The 25733-nt window shown below is 42.0% G+C and overlaps 1 protein-coding gene across 1 annotated transcript in view; it reads right to left on the bottom strand.

Moving 5' to 3' along the window:
• Positions 1-25733, bottom strand: part of zmat4a (zinc finger, matrin-type 4a) — a 246768-nt gene that overhangs the window by 63983 nt on the left and 157052 nt on the right. Inside the window, exon 5 of the mRNA XM_038306972.1 lies at positions 5242-5463. Within this exon, the coding sequence (XP_038162900.1) occupies positions 5242-5463 (222 nt within the window). The remainder of the gene's footprint in view (positions 1-5241; positions 5464-25733) is intronic.

Genomic DNA, 25733 nt, shown 5'->3' with positions numbered 1-25733 from the left:
TTGCCATGGAAAAACAAACCAGTGACTGCTACTGAAAAAAAACTGCTACCATTTGAATTTAGGGAGTTGCATCTGTTAGATCTGTTTATATAGATGGGCACATCTTCTCTACCGTTTGGACCAGATGTGGGATTTTCTCCTGGAGCAAGAAGTGTTTGCACACCTGAGAAATCACCTAAGGAGCAACAGCAGTTCCAGTCTGACATGGCTGCAAATTAAAGCAGGCTCACCCATGGTGTTCATTTTTTTCTGCAAATTTAAAGGAAAAGTCAGCTCACATACAGAATTTAAACTTCTGAATAGGGCTGGGTAAAAAAAAAATAGATTTAATCGAATTTGAATCGATTCCTTAACATTTCTGCAAGATCGATGTCTAGGGAATGAGATCGATTTATTTTATAGTGACCCATGTTACATTCACATTCAAATAAGCAGGAAAGATGCAATCAAGATTATTTCAGACAGCTGCAAATAGCCAATAGGTTGACTGAAGACATTAACGACTGGGGGCTGAGCAATAAGAAACACCCTGTAGTTGATACTACAGGTTTGTGCAGCGAAGATAATGCAGCTCATGCATGTCTGCTTGCTCGTGTGAGGATTCACTTTTTCACTTTTCACAAACGAGTTTGCACTTTTTAGACAGTTTTGTTCACATCTCATGTTTAAATTTTCTGATTTACAAGTTTGCACATTGTGTTCAATAAGACAGGAAAAAACAAAATACATGAGTATTTTGAAACACAGTTGAACCGCTTTCATTATTGTAAAACTAGATTGAATCAAAATTGAATCGATTCAGGACTTTGGCGAAAATACTTCTGAAAGTACTTTGAATATGAAATTATTCCATCACTGGAAAAATCATCTAGAAATAAGTAAAAATGTATTAAATTAAGTGCATTTACCCTTATTTTGAGCAGGTAAATGAGATAGTTTGCCAATGGGATGAGTATTTTCATTCTTAGTATAAGATAAGTAGATAATATTCACTGGAAAAAAAACAACGCAATTGTTTTTTTCTTATTTTAAATGTAAATTGTCTCGTGCCATTGGCGAAATGTCTCATTTACCTCCTCAATTCAAGAAAAAAATGCAATTATTTTAAAGCTGCAGTCTGTAACATTGAGAAGAGAGCAGACTTCCACTGAAAATTTGAAGAAAAACAGGTTTCACGCCACTCCCCCACCCTCTCTGCTTCACTCATGCCCCACCTCCAAGCTCCACCCCTCTCACAGCACCTGCGCGGCTACCGCATGCGACCAGAAGCGTCCAAGCAGCGTACGCGGTGAACCGGTAAGAGCGATAACACTCACCTCCAAGCAGCTAGATATAAGATGCTGGTTATACCGAAGTTACAAATTTATTACTCAATTGCTGACTGCGGCAGCCGGGCGGCAGCGGCAGGTTCAGCGGTGAGAGGGAGGGGGCGGGATTCAGCGTGTGTGAGCTGTGATTGACACTCCATCAGACGCTCCTCTGGCTGTGATTGGTTGTTTTGTCTCGTCCAGAAATATTCTTTCCAGATTGAAAAACAGGCAGTAGGCGGGACCAATTGAAGCAGTTTTTTCAGAGGTTACATATCACATGTACTGCTGTCTGGGCATAGGGACAGTTTTAGCCAATATGACAAAAAAGTGATTTTTAAAATCTTACAGACAGCAGCTTTAAGAAAAAATTACTTATGTAAATAACTTTTTTTGCAGTGATCCTGTTCAATAAATGATCAGTGTTTTTAATTCAGAGTAATTTCCATGTGAATGTGCTTTACTGGAGGCATCCATGTTTGTCAAAGAACACTACTGCCACCTACTGGTTAGTGACGTCACGGTGCGGTATCGGCTGTTGATCAAGTCCCAGTGCTGTATCTGGTGTTTGTCACAACGCGCTATTATCCAAGTCATCTTGAAAACATTCTTCTTCCAAATGTTGGCTACATATTACGGGTTTTTTCTCTGGCCAGAAGTTCGATGGCAAATCCTCCCTCTTCAAGTTGGCGATCCAACGACCAACCCGTCCGTGGAGGATCAGGAATCAGAAAGGTGAAATAACTCTTTCTTTTCACTTTTACCCGATGTATTCCAGCATCCAGCTGCCATGCACGTGGGCATTGTCAGTTTCACTATAGCTCTGGTGAATTTCAATGGTGAAGTCCTCTGGAAATCTTCAATAATTGTTGTTGATTGCAGATGTGTCTAGTAGTTCCCATTGATTTAGCTTGTAAAGCGGGGAGAATGGCGCTAGGCTTACCGCACCGTGACGTCACTGCTGGAAGATGGCAGGAGGGAGGGGCTACTAGATTTGGGCAAAAATGGCCGCTCCCAGACTCAGTGATCGCAACAAAAATTATTTTTATTTTTTTGCTGATTGACGCTAAATTCATTAAATCAGTTTTAGGTAAAAATAATGATCCATTGATTATTTCTTGCTGACGGAACTTCTCCTTTAAAATTTTAATTAATATAAAAATGAATTTCTGCATCAAAAACTGCTGCTAAAGCTAAACATCAGACACGGGGGAAAAAATTAGAGTTTAAGAAGAAACGATAGGTGGCTAAACAGCAAGAGACTAAAAAAAGATATTACTCAAGTCACGCACTGGAAGAAAAGAACAAAAATTAATATAAGATATCCTGCAGGACAATAATGGCTAACTAACTAACTGCTCCTCTTCTTCCAGCCAGCTCTGCACCAGTTTACCCAATACTTGGAGCTCGTATTGACATCCTGTGACTGGTAGACAGGCAAATGTCTTCCATTCTTGTAAAACGTCAACAGCTTGTTATGCTGGTGGAAGCAACAGCAATCAGTCTGACAGCCGTAGTAGAAAACAGTAATCTGAAGCCCTCTGGCTTTATGGGGCGCCTTATTAATCACACATCCTGAAGGAAATGATTTGATGCTAATGTATTACTCCCAGCTGGAGAGCCGACCTGATGAGCCACAATGCCTCATGTGTCTGATTAGAAGTTTCATTAATGACATGCAGGAAGATATTTCATGAATCGACTGTGATAAACTGCAGGATCTGCATTACAGATGAAACAGTTTTAGGTTCCCATCAATACAAAACAGCCATTAAAATAAGTTGAGCAAACACAAACACACAAAACACCTACATTTAATTCAAACATACTTTTTTAAAGTTTTTTTTCTTACTAAACAAAGTAGAAGGGTAGGAAAGTTCAGATGAACTACAGAAATGGCCTTCCCAGCTGAATGGCAGCCCACTTCCCTCCAACTACCAACAAAATCCCTCCAACTTCCAGCCGCTGCAGTGACCCCCTCTCCCATATGTTTTTACTGTGACCCTTTCACTGAATTACAGGGTCTGACCAGGAGGTGGCGCTTCTGTTTAGATCCTAATGTCCATAAATCAGGACAGAATATTTTAGTACAGAGATTGAAATTTGAACCGTAGGTTACCATCCAAGGACCAGCCAAGGACCAGCCAAGGACCAGCCAAGGACCATCCAAGGGCCAGCCAAGGACCATCCAATGACCATCCAAGGACCAGCCAAGGACCATCTAAGGACCAGCCAAGGACCATCCAAGGGCCAGCCAAGGACCATCCAAGGGCCAGCCAAGGACCATCCAAGGACCAGCAAAGGGCCAGCCAATGACCAGCCAAGGGCCAGCCAAGGACCAGCCAAGGACCATCTAAGGACCATCCAAGGACCAGCCAAGGACCATCTAAGGACCATCCAAGGACCATCCAAGGACCAGCCAAGGACCATCTAAGGACCATCCAAGGGCCAGCCAAGGACCATCCAAGGGCCACCCAAGGACCAGCCAAGGGCCAGCCAAGGACCATCCAAGGACCAGCCAGGACCAGCCAAGGACCATCCAAGGACCATCCAAGGACCATCCAAGGACCATCTAAGGACCATCCAAGGACCATCCAAGGACCAGCAAAGGGCCAGCCAATGACCAGCCAAGGGCCAGCCAAGGACCAGCCAAGGACCATCTAAGGACCATCCAAGGACCATCTAAGGACCATCCAAGGACCATCCAAGGACCAGCCAAGGACCATCTAAGGACCATCCAAGGGCCAGCCAAGGACCATCCAAGGGCCACCCAAGGACCAGCCAAGGGCCAGCCAAGGACCATCCAAGGACCAGCCAAGGACCAGCCAAGGACCATCTAAGGACCAGCCAAGGACCATCCAATGACCATCCAAGGACCAGCCAAGGACCATCTAAGGACCAGCCAAGGACCAGCCAAGGACCAGCCAATGACCAGCCAAGGACCATCCAAGGGCCAGCCAAGGACCATCCAAGGGCCAGCCAAGGACCATCCAAGGACCAGCAAAGGGCCAGCCAATGACCAGCCAAGGGCCATCCAAGGACCATCCAAGGACCATCCAAGGACCATCCAAGGACCAGCCAAGGACCATCCAAGGACCATCCAAGGACCAGCCAAGGACCATCCAAGGACCATCCAAGGACCATCCAAGGACCATCCAAGGACCAGCCAAGGACCATCCAAGGACCAGCCAAGGACCAGCCAAGGACCATCCAAGGACCATCCAAGGACCAGCCAAGGACCATCCAAGGACCATCCAAGGACCAGCCAAGGACCATCCAAGGACCAGCCAAGGACCCTTCAAGGAAGTGGGGAAATATTGAATGGCTACTACTGTATAAATCTAAAATCTAGTTGAGAAAAACTTGCAAACAAAAATGCAAAGATGACAAATGCTTTGGCAGCAAAAAACTCTTCCCCTCCCTGACGGATTTACTCAGCTGTTTCCTTTTTATCAGTCATATAGAGACACCAGGGGGCAGTAAGGAGGCCTCAGGGAATTTTTATTTAATTCTATCATTTGATTAAAATAAAAGCAGCATGAAAAAATGAAGAATGTTTTCAAGATGACTTGGATAATAGCGCGTTGATGACAAACACCTGATACAGCACTGGGACTTGATCAACAGCCGATACCGCACCGTGACGTCACTAACCAGTAGGTGGCAGTAGTGTTCTTTGACAAACATGGATGCCTCCAGTAGAGCACATTCACATGAAAATTAACTTTTCCTTTAAAGCTTCTGTGGAATAGATTGAGTGATGATTGAATTGTGAGTATTGCTGTATTGATGACTCTGCATTTGTTCAAAAGCATCTGCATCTAAATCAGAGTAAATTGCAACTCAGCAAACATAAACATAGTAGCATTAGTTAGCATCGGAGGCGGTTAAGGTAAATAAGTTCAGTCTAGTTGCATCGTTCTGAGGAACACACCTTTCATTTCTCCCATGTCGAAGGTCTGACCCAGCTGTTCCAGCAGGTCTGCTCTGGTGGCGTTCTTCTTGTGCTTCTTTCCATCATAATGCTGCTGAGCCATGCCGGGGTTGTTGAACCAAGCGTTGCATAGCTGGCAGTAACGGTCTGAGTCACGGCGCTGTCGAGGCGACATCATTGGAGACATTTCTGGGGAGTTCTTTACGGGACTGGGAGATGCCTCTGATGAACAAACGGCAAAAAAAAGAAGATAAATACACTTCAGATGTCTCCTATTTGGTAAAAAAATTAAAGGGATTGAATTAACTGTGATGAAGTTACATATGCATCCATTTTAGCGACGTCAAACCATACGTACTTCTGATTAAGACCCCCTTTATTCAGTCTAGTTTTTGCCAAATTTGACCAGACTAAAAGTCATTAAAAAGGTGCTGTTCTACTGTTTCCTGTCTTGCCAAGCATGTTTAGTAGAGGACCTATCAAAGGTTATATTCAAGTGGAAACAAGTGGAACTTTCAAACAGCACTAAGTTTTTAATGTGGGTTTGTTGATTCTGATTCAAGAGCTTAGTAAATGCATAAAAGAAATGAATGCGGAAAATATTTTTTCAGCCGAATCAAAAGAAAACTGAAGTAATAATTTCTGAACCAAAGGAAGAGAATTCAAAAGTTAGCACACAGCTGGAAAACACCATTAAGAAAATCTGTTGTGATCCTGATGTCCCCCATCATCAGTAATCAGCCAGAAACCGGTAATCTGTACCGTACAAGACACAGAGTCAATATCAGCCACCAAGTCATACAAACTGGGTTTACTGGATGGATGGATGGATGGATGGATGGATGGATGATGGATAAACGGATGGATGGATGGACGGTTGGATGGATGGATGATGGTTGGATGGATGGATGGATGATGGATGGATGGATGATGGATGGATGGATGGATGGATAGACGGATGGTTGGATGGATGGATGGATGGATGGATGGTTGGATGGATGGATGGATGGATGGATGATGGATGGATGATGGTTGGATGGATGGATAGATGGATGATGGATGGATGGATGGATAGACGGATGGTTGGATGGATGGATGGATGGATGGTTGGATGGATGGATGATGGTTGGATGGATGGATGGATGGATGGTTGGATGGATGGATGGATGGTTGGATGGATGGATGATGGATGGATGGATGGATGGTTGGATGGATGGATGGTTGGATGGATGGATGGATGATGGATGGATGGATGGACGGATGGTTGGATGGATGGATGGATGGATGGATGGATGATGGTTGGATGGATGGATGGATGATGGATGGATGATGGTTGGATGGATGGATAGATGGATGATGGATGGATGGATAGACGGATGGTTGGATGGATGGATGGATGGATGGTTGGATGGATGGATGATGGTTGGATGGATGGATGGATGGTTGGATGGATGGATGATGGTTGGATGGATGGATGGATGGATGGATGGATGGTTGGATGGATGGTTGGATGGATGGATGATGGTTGGATGGATGGATGATGGTTGGATGGATGGATGGATGGATGATGGATGGATAGACGGATGGTTGGATGGATGGATGGATGGATGGTTGGATGGTTGGATGGATGGATGGATGGATGATGGTTGGATGGATGGATGGTTGGATGGATGGATGCATGGTTGGATGGATGATGGATGGATGGATAGACGGATGGTTGGATGGATGGATGGATGGATGGTTGGATGGATGGATGGTTGGATGGATGGATGGATGATGGATGGATGGATGGATGGTTGGATGGATGATGGTTGGATGGATGGATGGATGGATGGTTGGATGGATGATGGTTGGATGGATGGATGGATGGATGGTTGGATGGATGGATGATGGATTGATGGATAGACGGATGGTTGGATGGATGGATGGATGATGGTTGGATGGATGGATGATGGATGGATGGATAGACGGATGGTTGGATGGATGGATGGATGGTTGGATGGTTGGATGGATGGATGGATAGACGGATGGTTGGATGGATGGATGATGGATGGATGGATGGATGGACGGATGGTTGGATGGATGGATGGATGGATGGATGGTTGGATGGATGGATGGATGGATGGATGGACGGACGTTTCTCTGAGAGTAAAATTCTTTTTATCAATTATTACCAAAAACATGAAAACCTACATTTAACGTGGCTCCTATTCTCATAGAGTTAATGTCTACAAACTATTTTATTTCATTTTTTTAATTAAAGCCGTCAGTTAATGAAAGTTTGGGGCATGGCAGCCTTGTTTAAATAATTATCGAAGAGTAAAACGGTATTTCTTGGCAAATTTGACTCGTGAGAATTTGTCACTTCAGGTAAGCAAACGATGATCTTGAATATTTGCAGGCCTCCTAAAACCAAAACAAACATTATAAGTGAATTTATTGACCTTTTATCTGTGATAAGAAGTACGATAGAACAATGTGATACTCTTAGAAACTTTGGTTTAACCCGACATGTTGACAGTAAACGCTCACAGGGACGTATTTTGGACTTGATCATTCATCTGACAATGTTTCTGTTATTTCTACAAGTTTGATTTTGGCCAAAATGATGTCTTAAGGAAACTCAAAGAAACCTTTAACCAGATTTACTCCTTTACTGAACCTCCAGCCGTTCTCTAACTCTGCTGATGAGCTGGTAGATCATTTCACTTTAAAATCACACATATTGCTGATTCAGTTGCCCCAAGGGTTCCTTCTGGGAAGAAAATGTCTCAGTGGAGAAGTGCTCCATGGAAATGCCGCAGTCCGAATTGAAAAAAGAAGGATGCGAAAGTTGAGCAAAGATTGCAAAAGCCTGGATTCTGGGTTCACACTAACACCTATAAAGAGAGACCGCAGATATAACTCACAACTGAAAAATGCAAGAGAATCGTCCTTCTTTGAGATTATCAGCAACAACTTTAATACTTGTGTATTACTATTATAAATGTCTCTCTTAACCAGTTGTGACGATCTTGGCACTGGTGCTGGCTTAATCCCCAACTCGACACACCTTGCCTGCTATTATCACTAATTGGTTACACCTCTATATATTCCTCATTTGGATCTGTTCCCAGTGCCAGATAGTCTCAAACCAACCGTTGAGTACCTTCCAGCATTTCAATCTTTTGCCTGCCTACCTGTTGCCTGCCTGATCCCCTATCTGATTCTGTCTGCCTGCCCTGAATCCAAACCAGATCTGCCTCTGGATCCCTGCATCAGTTCTGCCTTGGATTGCCTGCCTGTGAACCTGAAACCCACTCAGTCAGTGAGTAACCGAGTCTGCCTAACCCCTCTGCTTCTCCTAACCTGCCAGCTAACGGACCCTGGATCGCACCTGGACCTCTCTTCTGGATTGCCCCTCTGTACCTTTGCTTGGAATCAGTAAACGGACTGTCTCTGGAGCTCATCGGCCTCAGTCCTCAGCAAACCATCCCCCGCTGAACGGCCACCGCTTCCACAAGCCCCTTCATCGTACGGACTCCTGCCCCGGACCCAACACGGAGCCAATCGCCCACTCTGAGACCCAGTAACAGGTTAGTGATCCAGCCTCACTCCCTCTCTAGTTTTCCTATTGCTGATCACTAACCTGTTGTCTCCGCCACAGGGGATTTCCTGACTAAGAGCCGCCTGCGCACTCCCTGTGCCACACAGTCATAAATAAAATCCGTTATATTCCACTGACCTGTCTGCGTTGTTTCCTGGGTCCAATTTCCTGTACGTTACACCAGTAAGATTATGCCCATTGCCAAAGTCTGTTGGTCTCTCCAATTTGCGGCAGGGATTTCTCAATGTCTTCAGAGTACTGCAGTGACTGAACTTGTCAGGGATAACTGCCTAATAGTACTAGAGAGGTTGATCCAACCTGCCTAAATCATGAAATGCTAAATCATTCTGTTGAGTCAGAAGGACTAAATCTCAACTCATGCACCTGGGAGAGCTGTGCAAATGGTGAGCTGTACTGTTGTGTCTCAGCTCTGGACATAAGAGCAGTACCATTCAAAAGAAGAAACTCGATCGAATGAATCCCTCCGGGACCTCAGAGTAAACGGCATTCATTTAATCTGTGGTGGAAGTCTGTCTGCTCCCCAAAACGATCCAAACCTAGAAACCTTACCCCTTGCTCACACTGGCTCCGGTGCGGTTACCGAGCCGACGGAGACCGCAACTCCTGCACACCCCCTCTCACACCGCCCTTTTGACTACGGTGCGGTGCGGCTCTGCGGCTCCGGCAACAGGTCCGGAGATTTAACAGAAGTTCACTTGAGTTCACGTAACTTCACGCGATAACACGGCCCAAATAAGGATATTTGCGAGAGCTTGTTGCGGAGGGCTCCGGCACGCCGCAAGGATAGCTTTCTTGCGGAATATTCTGCAGCGCCGGAGTGTCTCGGTAACCGCAGCCGGACAGCTCAGCAGCCGGTGAGAGAGGTTTACGTCTTTTTAATGACTTGGAATCACTGCGGCGCCGCACCCACCGCACCGCAACGGTAAGACCGGAGTCGGTGTGAGCCTGGGGTTAGTATTCGCCCTTAGAAAGGGTTAGGAATCTTCCATCTCTAATTAAATTTCATCTTTGATTTTTAGATTTGCTTAATTTAGCTGGGGGGGCTATAGCTTCAAAATAGACGTATACCAACAACCAATCAAATGTATACTAAGTTATCACACCAGTATATTAATCTAAAATGTATATAGTATATATCTAAAATGGGTCAGATCCTGACGTTTGAAAAAGGAGGCAAGGGAAGCAGAATAAAGCCTTAGCCTCGCTGCATGCAGTTAGCCTAGTCAAGTCAATCAGCAGCACTTTCTAACAGACGACTGTGACATCAGCGCTGTGGAGGGAGGTGGTGAGCAAATAAAGCTGCTTTTTACGGAAATACGTCACCAATCCGATGACGAACAGAACAGCTTTACTGTCAGTCTTGGTTAGTTCCTGTTTTTCTTGGTTTTCCATTTGTTGTCCTCTGCTGCCCTCTTGTGTCCTCTTTCTCTTGCTCTGTTTTCTGTTCTGCCCTCACCTGTTTTCAATTCCCTTGTTAACCCTCTCTTTGTCTCTGTCCCCTTTAAAAGCCTTCCTCTTCAGTTCCTGTTTGCTGGATCCTCGTCAATCGTCTGTCTGCTTTCCTCGTCTCTCCCTGGCTCCTAGAATTTTGGTTTACTCCTGATGTCTCCTTGGTTCTGGTGCGTTTGTTATTTTCTGTTGGATTTTTATTCCTGCCTCAGTTCAATAAACCCACTTAAATTCACCTCTGCCTACTGGCCTCTGCATTTGGGTCCTCCAACCAACGCCGTTTCGTGACGTTTACTCATCATTAAAGATTAAATATTTATCTTGCGCATTTAAAATATATATATTAATATATATTGAAATATTTTAATTACAGTACATATTACATTAACCTTACATTAGGAGGAACAATTATGTTGGATTATCTGGTTAAGACAGAATTATAGTAACTCTGGATGGAGAAGCACAGACTTTGATGTAAAAAATATCTCTCTTTCAGACCATAAATATACCGATTTTAGCTGACATTTTACTGATTTTAAATTTCTTAGATGGGATTTTGAAAAAAAAAATGCTCATTAGAATGAGAACAGTTTAAGTAAAAGTACTTTGTGACGGTTCTCTTTCTGAGCCTTCAGTTCCTCCATCAGATCTCTGTCTGCTTTCATTTCTTGCTGATACTTTACTTGCAAATCATTCGACCTGTTAATATTTGCAGGAGACACTATTTTAAACACCTGAACTGTTAAATAGCTCCAGCAGATTGGACCATGAGGGACGTATGGAGTTGGAAAAAAGAAGTAAAAAAAAATCTCTGCCAAAAAGACTAAATAAGAAGCTTAGCTACAAGCTAGATCACTGTGACTTATGCTAGCAAGTTTTCTAAAAATGTCAGAATGCAGTCTCCCATCTATGCTGAAAATAAGAGTTTGCCTTAGCAAGCAGAAAGAGAACAATGCTTAGGCTTTAATGAGCTCCAATCTGCAATGCTGTAACAGCGGATGTGTCCCTGCATCCGGAGCCCTCAGAAAAACAAGCTGTTATCTCCATTAAATGCCTGAAGAGGAAACGCTAAATTCTGCCTGGCAAATGGAAGAAAGAGCCTGTTTTTCTCAGGGCCGCCCGCTTGCTCTTCCACGCATGGATGACGACATTAACCCCGAACGCCGCACTGAGCCCCTCCTGCAAAATGGCACAATCAGCTTAATCAGTTTTAACACTCCAGCGCTCAGCTCACCCTAAGTCAACATTTAGGGTTGTCCCATTACGTTCCATTACACCAGTCAACATTTCAAAATGAAAAGCCCAGCAAAAGATTGTAAGGAACCTTACTGTCAGCACAGCAGAGAGCTGGTCTGAACGGCTTTAATCTGGGACTCAGCTGATGACCTCTTCAACTAATACAACATCAGACTTTTAATCCTGTTGGCTTAGCGAGCAGATCCGTGTTTAGCATTTGAACACCAGCTGAACGCTGCTATTTCCCCCAGTTATTTTGAAGGGGATACATATTCCATAGTCATAACAAAGCTCATTAATCAACTCTGACATATTAGAAAAAACCTGAAACAAACAGGCAATTACTTGGCAGAGTAAAACCTGGAATGACAGAAGAAAAGCATTCAGGGGATATTAGAAACTCACAGGGAGGCAAAATATGTATTAAATCTATCACAGAGCAAAAACAAAGTGAAATGTACGTATCCATTATTCATAGAATATGTTTTGATATAAATAGCTTCTTATTGCCAAGTTGGTTTACAGACAAACACAGACAACTACTGGCAGATAATGCAGTTAGTCTTTAAAACTGTTGTTCCAAATTGACATGATTCGATAAACTCATTCGTCAGTCATAAATCATGGATTCTAGTGGTTATGCAGAATGCCAAGATTATAGAACAATTCCTGAACTTTCATCACCTCAGATGAAAGAGGGAGAATCAACTGACTTACTGTAAAAGATCAATCAATTTAATTTCAGTTTATTTCTATAGAAAGCCCTTTGTAGAGCCAATTCAACCAGATCATACAGTCAGATTGGTTTAAGGTTTTCTATCGCAGGAAAGCAAAGGCAAAGAGAAAGCAAATATTCGAACAGGAAAAGGCTAGAAAACAAGTTTCTGCAGAACAATATCAGAGACATGTGGTCAGGGATGAAGAAGATCACAGGCTTCAAGCAGGAGGAAGAAAAGACAGATGGAAATCTGGACAGAGCCGATGAACTGCATCCATTCTTTAACAGGTTCAGTTCAGGAACAAACTCAACATCATTCTCTCCTGCCCACATTCACATGGACATCCTGCCCTCCTCTAGCATCGACTCTCCTGATACTACGAGTTTGTAATCAGCCAAATCAGAGGATGGTGCTGCTTCCTCCGCCTTCCACCTGAAATCAAGCAGCAACGGGAGAGACTGATTGATAATAAGTCACCAGGACCCCTTTTTCATCATTCTGCTTCATTCTATCTCTATTCTCCCACTCTGCAGAATCTGTTAGTTCAATCTCTAACGTTCTGCTCTCTCTGCTTTTCCTCATAGTAGCTTCATCTGGTCTATTCCTGTTTGGCTGTGACTCCATCCTGGAGAGAAATATCAGCTGTGCTGCTGCCATCAACACCTTTGTTTATAGATGTTGGAGCTTGGCCTGTTTTCCAGTGTAGTCCTGTTTCTCTGACTGTGACTAACTGGATGTGCTCTCTTCATCCTCTGACATGGGAGCTGGCTCGGAGCTCGTCTGCCTGGCTGTGTGTTTCCTGGACGGGGCCGCCTGTGGAGCTGGTTGACAGTTGCCTTTTGTATCAGAACAAAGAATGGAGTAATCAACTGATTGGGAGCAGGTGTGGACAGAAGGAGCTAGAAGGGAGCTCGGGGAAAGGAGACTGACACAAGGGGGCAGTAGAGAGTAAACTAGAAATACATACGAACTTAAATGCAACACAGAATGACCTAAATCAAATTTTAACTGAAAACCCAAAAACAAACAGAATCATCACACTGAGTCAGATTTCTAAGTCAATGAAAAATACAAAGAATATCTCTTGAGATATTACAATAAATTTTCTTTTTTATTAAATAGTAGGATTTGACCATTGTCCATCCCTGTGACTGGCAGTGAATGATTTTGCCAAAAATCTAAATTGAGAGTATTTTTTAACCAATATTGCAATCATTTTTATTAATTTTTTTTTTTTTGCACTACAAGCATGTAGATGTTTCAGTCCAGTCTTTTCATTACGTCGAACTCTAACTTGTCCAGATTCCATTGTTTCAGGACTTTACTGTAACCGTTTGTTTGGTAAAGTGCTTAAATCTAGTTGCATGCAGAGATCGTAGAGTTTCTCTTTAATTTTTTTGTGGCAGCAAATCCACTTTAAACATATTAACACCTTCTAAATGGCTGGAATAAAAAAAAAGAGTTATATTAGTCCTGTGTAATGTAACTTGACCAAAATTGAGGTTTTCTGCAATTTGATTTTAGCCTCTTCCCTACATAAAGCAAGCCTCAATACGCGCTTTGCGTCCACTACTTGACACACATCTGAAAGCCTCATCTCATCTCATAACATCGCTGCTTAGGACTAATGCTCCCAAGGTTCAAGCTCCGGAAAAAACGGGTGGTGGTGCTCAACAGCAGCAATATCCGTCTACCTGTTTGTGACTCCTCTGGCTACATCAGCAACAGATCTTGGAATTTTAATTCTTTTTTATCTGTATGTTTATTTGGCCACATAAAGCACAGTTTATATTTAATTGATTAAACCTTAAGCCTGTTGTTGTAGATGTTAAACGTTTGCAGTTCTCATAGATTGAAAACGGAGCAGAGTAAAACCATTAAATATACATTAAACCATTTAATGGTGATGGTGGGTCAGTGCTGCAGATTAAAGCTGCAGAAACCTGCCAGAAAATGCAAACAGCAGCAGAAAACTCTGGAGTTTTACTGAGTTTGTTGTGGGGAGAGGGGGACTCATCCGTGGGGCCCTGGTTACTGGATGTCAGCTCGGCTGATGACTGTACAACCCTTTCTTCTTGCTGTGATGGTGCAGATTCTGTTCTGAGCCATTGACCACAGATGGCATCTTTAATGGCTGTGTCTGTCTCTGACATATGGCGACGAGAGCAAAGAGCATAGCGTTCTGTCAGAACACTACATCATCAGTTTGCATTAAGAGCAACTATAACTACAGGAAACAGCTGGAGGTCTGAATAAAATGCAAGATTCTGTCGGTTTCTTCTGCAGATTATCAGTTAAAATAGAAAATCCTAATGCGGGGGTCACCAACCCAAACTGCTCAAAGAGCCATGTTGGACTAAAAAAACAAAAAATAAATCTGTCTGGAGCCGCAAAAAAGTCTTCTATCAGTCTCGTATGGCAACACGGGCACTAAGTGTATTATCCCACTATAGAAAACGGACTATGTGGGCCTATATATAAAATATGCATTCATGATTAAATGTTTATCCAGGATCAAATGTCACATAGCAGCAGGAGGTGAGGGACGAGTTTGTAGGAATTAGGTTTTACTGCATTGATGAAATTATAGAAACGCGATAAAGGAATCTTTCTATGGTGGACGTGTTTCTGTTGGGAGGAGTTGATTGATCTGTAACATGAGCCATTGTTACCTGTATATTAGCCAAAGTAGCAGCTAAACACAGCATCTGGTTTTCTACATTGTTTTATTTTTGTTGTTTTGGGTGAAGTGGATTTGTTTGGGTTGTGGTTCTTTGGTCGGCCACATCTTTTCATTTTTGTAAAAAGGTAAATTGATTTCACTTTACAATATTTTGTTTTTGTTTAACTCTTCATAAAAGGGATATTCATGGGTTAAAGAGTTCAAATATTTTTGAAATACTCACCTCTGCTGTTTCACTCTCCAAGCAGGTGTGTACAGGACTGTACCATTAGATAGTTGAAGAGGGGGGGAGGTTGATCTGATGTATGGTGTTTTCTTTATTGAGTTTGAGTATTTGTTTGGATTGAATTAAAATATTTGTTTCTGTATTTATTGGTAAAAATATTTCTTAAGTAGTTGTTTGTTTAAACCAAATTTTCCTTTTCTGCTTTTGTGAAGCTGAACATTTTTTTGAAAATGGTTTCTTCCAATTTAATTCCTCCTCTATTTAAGAAACATGTCTGCCATTGTTCTTGGTTGGTGTGGTTTGGTTGATGTCCTGCACAAGAAGAAATTAATGTTTTGTCAGCTGAAAACTGTACAAAGCATGTTCTTCCAGGGGCGTTGCTAGGCCCAAAGCTTTACTGGAGCACTGGCCCCCTACCGCATATGCCCCTCCTGCCATACACAAATACAGACAAGCACACTGCCCCACCCTGATAAATTCCTACCAAAATTACCAGTTGAGATATTAATGAGTGTAAGAGCATATTTGTTTTAACAAACATGAACAATTTCAACATTGCAGCTATAAAAAATAAGACATTACCAACTTTAAAAATCAAAAATTTCCTTATACACATTCTGAAGTAATCATTAATTCCTAGGTTTCAGAGTTTAAGTTCAGGGGAAAGTTTAACTCAACCCGAACTAAGTTTTTCTTTTATTTTTTTAGCATTAAAGGGTTCCTCCTATTTATCATTTTTGCAAAGCGGTCAATCACTAGACTGTGACTCAGCTTAGAAAGTTCTTCCTTTTCAACTGATAAAATAGCCAGATGATGGAGCCTATCTTGTCCCATTGTGCACCTCGACCAAGTGTGGATCCTTCTCAACACACTGAATAACCTTTCACCCCTACAGCTGTAGACTGGGATGGTGAGGGAGATCTGGATGACCTGCGTTAGTGTGGGGAACATGATGTTATCAAGCAAGTTGAAAACACACTGCATATCCTTGATGACAAGGATTTCTTTTTCAACCATAAAAAGCTTTCAAACCATTTTTAATTAAATTAACGTTTTTTTTACTCCAAATTTGTGCTGGGGATGGTGGGACAACTTCACCTGTCTAGGACCATCATGTTTCCCCCTAAGTCACTAATGTCCCCTTCTTGTTTGTGGACGCTGGTTGTTCCTCCCTCATCACCTTCATGGTCCTGTCTCTCCTGTCTCTCTCCTGTCTCTTACCTGTCAGTTTCGCCTCCTCCTCCCTTTCCTACTCCAGCACCTGCATTCTCATTCTCTACAGCAAACATTAAAAAAACTTAAATTTATAATTAGGTAAATATCAGTCATATTGCTTATAATGTTCCTAATGTAACTGCTTAGCTTTAAATCACTAATTCATCACGGGACCTTACCTCCGTCTCTCTCATCTTGTTTTACTGCTTCCCTGTCTCTGCTTCGTGTGAGGAATTTCCTGATATCCATCTACAAACGAATTGAGTAATTTTCAGTCAGTAGCCTATAAATCATGTGGTTTCACTGGGAAAATAATAAAACTGACAGGTAAGAAAAGTTACCAGAACTAAAAATGCGTCGCGGCAGCACAGTGTCCCATCCAACTCAGTTGAGAGCAGCGCGTTAGTTTACCTGCAGTTCATGCAGTGACATGCGCTGACGTGGGGGCGCTAATACATCCTCAATTTGGAGTTACCAACACACTTGCTGCGCATTTGAGCAGAAATATACGTCTCCTCCCGTTGGAATTATCTAAATTGATGCATTAAAAAATGTATCGCTGTTGCAAATATTCATGAGATTTATACTGGGGCACAGCTCATTTATACTGGGGCACGTGCCCCAGTAAATGGGGTCTGGCGACGCCGAAGTGTTCTTCCTTCAACCAGTTTGGGTCCCGCCTCCAAGACTTCTTGGCCTCCTGACAAGCATGTGACAGGGTCATTAGGAACCAAGCAGGAACTGATATCCTTTAGAGCAGAACTCTCTAACCCTGAAATCAAACATCCTCCGTCACCAGCGTTCCTTGGTGGGATTTTCATTTTGAGGATTATGGGGAATGGAAAATGCAAAAAAAAAAAATCACATCCCTGCATCAGAGCGCCACCTGTTGGATGTATGATTGGTTTTCTATGCTTGAAACCAAACTTGCAGCAGTAGTGGAGTTTGGAAATTTAAAACATTTCTTAAATCTATCTTTGCTCTCCTCTAATTTATCCCAAAGTTCTGCAATCGCATTCTTTCTCTCACTCAACGTTTTATGATCGGCTGCATGTTTAGCCTTCCCTGGAAATGCCTTTCCAAATTACTATTTTTATTATTTGACAAATTCTCGTGCCAAAGCAAAAATGCACCAAATGATTCACTCCGTTCTTCTCTGAATCCTCTGTTCTGATCAGCTATCTTCCTTTTTTTCCCTTTGGGATCCGCGGCCCAGGACACACCCTCCATTTTCTTTGCCTGGCGCCGCGCTGAGACATGTGTTGCAGGCTTTGACCACTGATCTCTATGGCTACAACGCACATTTTCATTGAAATAAATGTTCACATATTTTGTTTTATACAAATGTTTACAGCATTTGAAAACATAATGAATGTCTGTTTGACCTTCTGAACACCATATTAAAAGAAACAAACAAAAAAAATTAAATTTTTCATACATTTTTGCAAAAGCTCCAGGGAGCCATTAGGGGAGCGCTAATGAGCCGCCATGCAGCTCTGGAGCCGCGGGCTGCCGACCCCTGTCCTAATCCTAATGGTGAAAAATACAGAGAAGATTTTGTTTCTAAATAAGGAAAGATTCAGCATTTAGCCAACTAATTAGAATAGAATAGAAAAATAGTTAAAAAGTAATTAAAGACTGCACTGTAAAATGTTTTAACAATATAAAACTGTGCACCTGGAGAATAAATAACCAATATAAAGCTGTGGACATTTTTATAGTAATGGATATTTGAAAATAGGTCAACATCAGAGATGTGCAAAATGACAGCAGCAGGTTATTTAACTGACTAAGGTAGAAACTGTTAGCCCGGGTGCCATTCCGAACTTAGTCCCGCCCACAACGTTTGAGGTCGGGAAGTTCGGTCTGGCATTGCTCAACAGTAGCGCGAGTATGCTAGCACAATATCAATCAAATTGTCAGGGCGGGCTTTATCTTCTTATTCTAGGCGTGCAACTGCACGCGTTGATTCTTGTTGACAACAACTATGCGTGGCTTAACATACGTCACGCACTCCGTTGCTCTTATTGGTTGTAGGTCTATCCAATTGAGTGCAGAGGCATTTTTTTTCCTGGTTCGTTTGAAACACGCCCCATAATCACAGCTCTATAGAGCAGCATCAGACTCATTCTGACTAGAATTGAGTCGGACTACGTCAGGCTAAGAAACTGTGCAAAATCAGCATGAATCACTGCATGAAAAGTGAGATTTTCGTCCCCGTAAACCCCCGTAAACTCCCGCAGATCTCCCTGATTTTCGTCAGTTTCCGACAATTTGCAACCCGTGCTTGTCCGCGTTTGTCGTGCCACAAATTGTCGGAAACGTACCGTGACGTATGTGGAGAGCGATCAGCTGTACTAATGGCCCTAATTAGCATATGAATGCAGCAAACCCGCGCGGCTGGCCAGGTCTGGCTTGAATAACCTTCTCAGTATTGGCTGAAACCACTATTCTCAAACAAATGAAATCGCTCGTGATTGGCAGCAAAACCACACGTGGCCACGCCAGGCTTTAATTTTCTTACTGAGTATTGGACGGAACCACTTCTTTTTAAACAAGTAAAGTCGCTCGTGATTGGTTGGCATATATATATATTTACATATAAATTTACATATATATATTTATGCATATATATATATATGTATATATATATATATATATATATATATATATATATATATATATTTATTCATTCATATATTTATTCATTCATATGGTGTGTATTTATGTTATCCTACACTACTACACAATTATTATGCTACCATCAAGGACATGAATGAATTTATACAGGAAATGAACATTTGCAGGAAGCTGTTTATGCAAAGAAAGAGCTTTATTAAAACACACACAACTATATACAACGCGTATCCAAACACATGCGTTTCTAAAAATTAAAAGTCCGTGAAGGGTCCGTTTGCTTCCTCGGGGTTGGAGGTAACAGGCAGCATTCCCTCCGAGGCAGGTCCGATGTGCAGACGCCTACTGTGTGTGGCCCTGTACTTCGGCATCGCTTCTAACCGGGACTGCAGCTTAACACAGAGTTCAGAGGGATCCGGCCTACGAAATGGCGGCGACCGCACAATCCATCCAGAGACACCGCCGAGGAAGGCGGACTTCCAGAGTTCCACTTCCTCATCTGCTAGCACACTCTGCCTCGCTTTCAGCAGCTGAAAAAAACAAACAATGAATCAGCGCACTGCGTATGGACACAACACATCTATCAATGCACCTGAAAAATAGTCACCAAATAAAGTCTTACCCTCTTTCTTCTAGCCCGACTCCGAGCAGATAGCCTCCGCACGCAGCGTGTTGGCTGGCTGCATATATCTGAAGCTCCTGCGTACCGTCTGAAAATACGTCTTACAGGCAGCTGGAAAACAATTAAATGAGAGTGGTATAAATAAAAAATCAAACGCAAGTCACAGTAACAAGGAAGGAGAAAACATTAAAACAAGTCACTTACACACAATGTCGTCTTTATCAACATCGTGCAAATCTGGACTTGCTGATTATGGCTCCGAGCAAATAGGAGGTCTGTGAAAACAAAATGTAAAAGCTATGATCGGTATCTATCCGTATCCATTGCCTTTTACCGCAGAATGAAAGCATATTCTTTAAATCTTACCCTTGCTCCGGTTCATAGCGCCTGCAATTAGTCTCCGAGTTGTTAAGACGGCGTACTGCTTCCTGTAATCACAAAAAATACACTTTAATAAAGCTTGTTCTTGCAAGGCTAGGCTAGATAGGCTAATAGCTAGGCTGCTATTAGCCGGTAGCTTAGGCTAGGCTGCTTTTAGCTTAGCAGGCAGTAATCGAACATATATTTACCGCTAGCATCTCTTCTTTGAGTTCGTCTTGTTCGATGCAGAGTCGCCATCGCGTCCAAGAGGAGTTTTACCCCGAAATCCCCCATCCTCCGCTCCAGACCGCCTGCACAAAGCAAAGCATCCATCCTCCACTGTGGCTGCACACCCCGCCGCTCTGAGTTTCTTGGAGATCGTACAGAGCATGCGCGAGATGAACCAGGGTGTCCGCGGATCAATAAAAATAATTAAAAAATCATTCTTTTTTTTTTTTTTTTTAATCAAGGCCTTAATTGGCCCTAAAATTATTTAAATATGTTTATCGAAGTATTTATAATTCTTTAATAAAAAATGCTTATAAAAACAATTTCGTCAGATATATTATATCGCTCCAGGCGGAGAAAAAGCTAGAGGATATATATATACGTATATATGTGTATGTGTGTGTGTTTACATACATACAGGAGTCATGGAACTCTGCTTGCAGCTCCTTCATATTTCATGTACACTAATAACTTGTGTACATGGTTCTTGATGATGGCATTAAAATCATTTCTAATAGCATTAAAATAGGATTAAATTAGAGTCACTCATTCCTGTATGAACCCTGTGAGTGCTTAATTTAATATGACATATTAAAAAAATCCCACCATCATCCAGCATATGTTCAGTTTCTGCCCAAATATATATTTATATTTTTGTAGATTTTTGTAACAGGGATAAGGATAATTCAAACCTGCTTTTTTTTTAAATGAACTTGTTCACTACTTCCAAACTCAGCATCTCTTTTCATTCCTGTAATAAGAAGTTTCTTTTGAATGGATTTGATTAAAGTTTAAGTCCCTCGGTATAAAATAAATATTTTGATGGAGATGAGAAATCTGCTTCCTCGTTGGTGAATAACCAATAGTTTGGATCCAATCATTTAAATAAACGGTGTTAGTTTTTTTTTTATATATATATAAGAATTGTGCTATAATTTCTAGTCACCGATCTGTTGCTGCTATATTTTAATTTGACGAACCGGAATTTGTCGATGTTCTTTTTCCTGTTTGGTGCGATTGCAATTGCGGATCTTGACCTGGCCGGACCTTATGACCACAGTGTACCAATCTTCTGATGGCTACTTCCAACAGGATAATGCGCCATGTTATAAAGTGAATCATCTCAGACTCATTTCTTGAAACTTTTCCACTTAAGTTATTGTGAATTGAGCATATTGACAGACAACATTTTATTTTTTATCTTAAATGCAATTTTTTTTTTATAATTACTGCTCTAAATGTATTGCTCTGTCAGCTAGAGATCTGTTTTGGTCTTTACTTTAATTAAATAAATCAATTCAAGCTAAAATGTAAGAGGCTATACTGAGCCTGATCTCTTTGTATTCTTACCTAGTAAAACCCCCGTGGCCCCCTGCAACCCTGATTTGCATTTGTATAGCTCACAGCATGTTCATTTACATGTTAAAGCCTCCCCTAGAATTCCATGGGGGGGAGGCATGGGGGGAACACTGCCTAAGAGAGTCCACGTCAATTTCTGACAATTTACGGGAGTTTTCGGCGAAGCCTGCAAATTGTCGTAAACTGCCGCTAACCTGAAGTTCCACGACAATCTACAGTGCCGTATATTGACGAAAATCCCACTTTTCATGCAGTGAATGGAAGAACTGATTGAGGTTGTTGGGAACAGTGGTGGTTCTAGAGTCTTCCAGCTGCTGAGAGGAAGGATCTGTGATAACGCTCCCTGGTGCATTTAGGGTGCAACAGTCTGTCATTGTCACTGATGTGGCCGAACGATGTGTTAATTTAGACCTTCACGATTTAGACAGCTTATGCCTGACATACAAAAAACCTGGCAAAAACGCTTGCATACGTGGGATAAGTTATTGTGTCAATTTTGTGTAAGTTATGAGCATGCTGAAGTACGCTGGAACAAGCTGGCACACGTCGACATACGGCAAGTACGTTGGGAAGTTTTGAGAATGCTCATTGTAGTTAAACCCATGGTCTTTTGTGTTTATATTATGCAGTAAAGGATTTATCACTCTGGCTGGATTCACTCTTCTTTCAGTCACATCTGAACGAACAGAAACAGATTTGGTTGGTGATTAATAACTGCTGATAGCCATAGTCTAAACCCTGGTGAATAAGCATGTTACAGCTATAATCAATCAACTACAAATAATAAATTAGTTGTACCCTCGATTTGAGTGACTTATTAATTATCTATAACTTCCAGTTCTAGTTATTTAAGTCTTCTGGTAAACTTGCACATCATCATCATGAGGAGGTTAGTAATGGTCTGTTTCTACCAAAGCAGGTAACTGGCTTTCTCTATTCCCTATTCTTCTGATGGGCTGTGCTTGATGTTGTCACCAAAGCTAATGAGCCACACTTAGCTTTTGAAGACTTTAAGGCTTTTTTAGACAATCCCTTTAAGGTTAGACATCTAAGAATCACCGTCTACCCCCTAAAGCTTGAGCGATCAGAGGAAGTCCGCTGGTCAGTGTCTGTGCTGGAGGTAGGATGATAAAATAGTCCTTCTAGGGCTAAATTAAACCACTTTTTTCAAAGTCACTCACAAACATCTAAAGGAACATTACCCGCATTTACCTCTCTTTCAATTTGATATAAACAAGGTCTCTACAGTCAATTCATGACATTTGATCATCACCTAATTTTTATACTGTCAATGTTCCTGAGAAAACATTGTTGTAGAATGTATGGATTTAATGCTGTGATCTATTGTAAATAAAGCTAATCATCACTTGATAAGATAGGTACTGTAAAGCGGAGGTAGCAGAAGTCATTTTGTATCATGATGGCCGTACTGTCGAAAGGTGTGAGGCAGTGTGTGTATGTGTATACCCGTCTAGCCCTCAGAGTGAGGACCATTTTTCCAATTTCATCAAACTGAGGACCAGTTGTTGCAAAGTGAGGACATTTTGCTGGTCCTCACAAGCTTTTTGCTAACGGTCAGGTTTAGGGCTAAGGTGTCAATTGGGTTTGGGTTAGGGTTAGGTACGCATTGGTTTAGGGTTAGTTTTAGGGTTAGAGTATAGAAAGGGTTGAAAATGACTGAAAATCAATGGAAGTCAATGGGAGTCAACACATGGTCCTCACTACATATAGCAGAACCAGTATGTGTGTTTGGGAGGGGGTGTCTCATGTTGCTGTAGTCTGACCATTAGATGTCGCTGAAAATTATTAAAGTCTTGGGGAAATCATATTTAAATGTCAAATCATTCTGGCTTAAACATGGATAAAATCTACTCTTTGTCAGACAATATTGTCCCAAAGTTTAGAAAATTTCTGGGGTTTTTTCAGTTATCTTCTTAGTTATACGTCAGCCTGAACACCTAAATTCGGCCAATCATATATCAACGGTCATCTGTCAATCAAATGTTTTCGGTCATAGCTTCTTGATTCATATGTCGCAGCTAATATACGCAACGGTTGAAATCAGAATCCTTTCCTTTCCCATTGAGTTCCGTCCCAGTGTTCACGGGGATGGACGTCTGTGTCTTCGGCAGGCGTAGAGCTAACAGAACTGGCAGCGTTGCGAGGCAAGGGCTCAAACATGTACGGCTGGAAGCCTTCTACACCAAACCAAGCTTCTGCCGCCCTGGCGTCCTCTTCCACAACATCTTCGTCCCCGCTTTCCTCCTCTAAATAAAAAATGGATGACGGAGGAGACTCATCCACGACCTCCGACACTAAACTCTCCTCCTCTTGCATGTTTCCTCTGTCCATAGCGTTCCTTGACAGCGTCGTTTCTAAGTCACCAATTTAGTGCTACTTGGTCCCAATGGAATTTCCCATTGGGAACCTGCTAGCCAGTGTTAATTTCGTCAGCTTTTTTAATTTAGTTTTAGTCTTAGTCAAATTTTAGTCATCTTAGTCAACACTGTAAATAATAGAACTTCACACACTGCTTCTCTTTTTAACATATATAACACTGCACACATTGAACCTTTTCTCGGCTTGTTTCATCATAGCCATAAAGTCTTCATACTCAAAAAGACTTCCTGTCCTTCAACAACCCCTGATTTGGCTATGGTGTTACTATGTCAGGTATCTAGTTGGGAGGAAGAGATTTAAACAATTAATATCCAGAGTATCAGTAGAACATCTTTCTACTATAACAGAGAGACAGACACACACATCCACAGGGACAAACAGGGCAACAAGGCGTAATCTTCTATAAAGCTGAAGAAACACTTATATTAACAATTACAAATTACAAAATAATAAAAAACTATTACATTTCTTAATGTCCATTCGTCCAATGCTCGTAAATTCCGTCTGGTCTTAGTCTCATTAACGAAAATCCTTTTTTATTTTCGCCATATTTTTATTTTCTGGAAACAATTTTTGTGCGTCATCGTCTTGGGAAAAAGGGGCATTGACAAAATTTTTTCATCGTCCTGGTTGACGAAATTATTACTGCTACTAGCACTAAGTCGCTAACTGGTTAGCAAGATGCTTCCGACAAACCGGCCACAACCAAACTTGCTTGCGAACCTTCCACCACAACAATCCCGCCCCCTTGATAAATGACCAATCACATTCACTTTATTCACTCGTGAAGTCGGACAACGGTTGGAACAGCCCCTTCCCTACGACTTCTAAGTTGCTTTTTTTGTTGTTTTTTTTGCAACCGTTCCAAACTTCTTCCACAGTGAAGAAAGGGGGAATCCATTAAAATTTAAAACTGAAATCATTGTTTCATCCAATTTTTTCAATCTTCTAAATAGTTTAAGTATTAATAAATTCAGCACAAAGGCTGCAAAGAAAACAAACAGCATTATCCCCGTTCTCTGCATCAACCTCTGTTCCAATCACGGCCCTAAGAGCATAAATATTTCAAGCTGCCCAGCAGATTTAAAGAGAAACAGGGAGATCGATGCAGAGCCCCAGGATAGAAATGGACAGAGCCCACAGCTGAACGTAAGGCTGTGAATGCAGCAGCAGAGGTGACCCCACAGAAGAAGGGCAAGAGTTTGATTAAGGATGTTTCCTTCATTTGAAGCCTCTCTGCTTTAATAAAGAGGGACCATACTGTAGCCTCTGAAGGTCTGAAGATGCAGGAATCTCTTCTAGTGCTCCGCTTTTAAATGGAAATTCAGTTCTAGTGATCGTGTCAAAGGAAAAAGTCAGTTTCCCCTTTCAGCTCGAATCTTCATCCATATATTTCCCCAAAGACAGGACTCTGGTGCTCCAATAGATTCACTCTTACCACAGTCATAATTGAATGTATTTAGGACGGTTGAACAATCCACAAGTTCACATGACATCACCAAAATGCACCAACTTATCAGTCAGCAGAGAGTCTCCTCTTTCACCAGGAACAAACAGTAAAACACAGGCTGTGGAGTGCATATAAACGAGCCGGCCAAGCAGGGTGGCAGAAAGCTGTGGTACACAAACAAAGCCCAGGGCCAGAGTCTGCACATACACACTGCTCTCTGTGTGCTGCCTTTAACACCAGCCGAACGGTGGAATGTTTGCAGAGTTTCACGCTCTGTGTTCAACCCCCAGTGACCTTTGCT

This window comes from Cyprinodon tularosa, unplaced genomic scaffold (assembly GCF_016077235.1).
Source record: "Cyprinodon tularosa strain WSP-4 unplaced genomic scaffold, ASM1607723v1 ctg599, whole genome shotgun sequence".
Taxonomy (NCBI): domain Eukaryota; kingdom Metazoa; phylum Chordata; class Actinopteri; order Cyprinodontiformes; family Cyprinodontidae; genus Cyprinodon; species Cyprinodon tularosa.
Note: the sequence above shows the minus strand (reverse complement) of the source record. Positions and strands in the feature narration are given on the sequence as shown.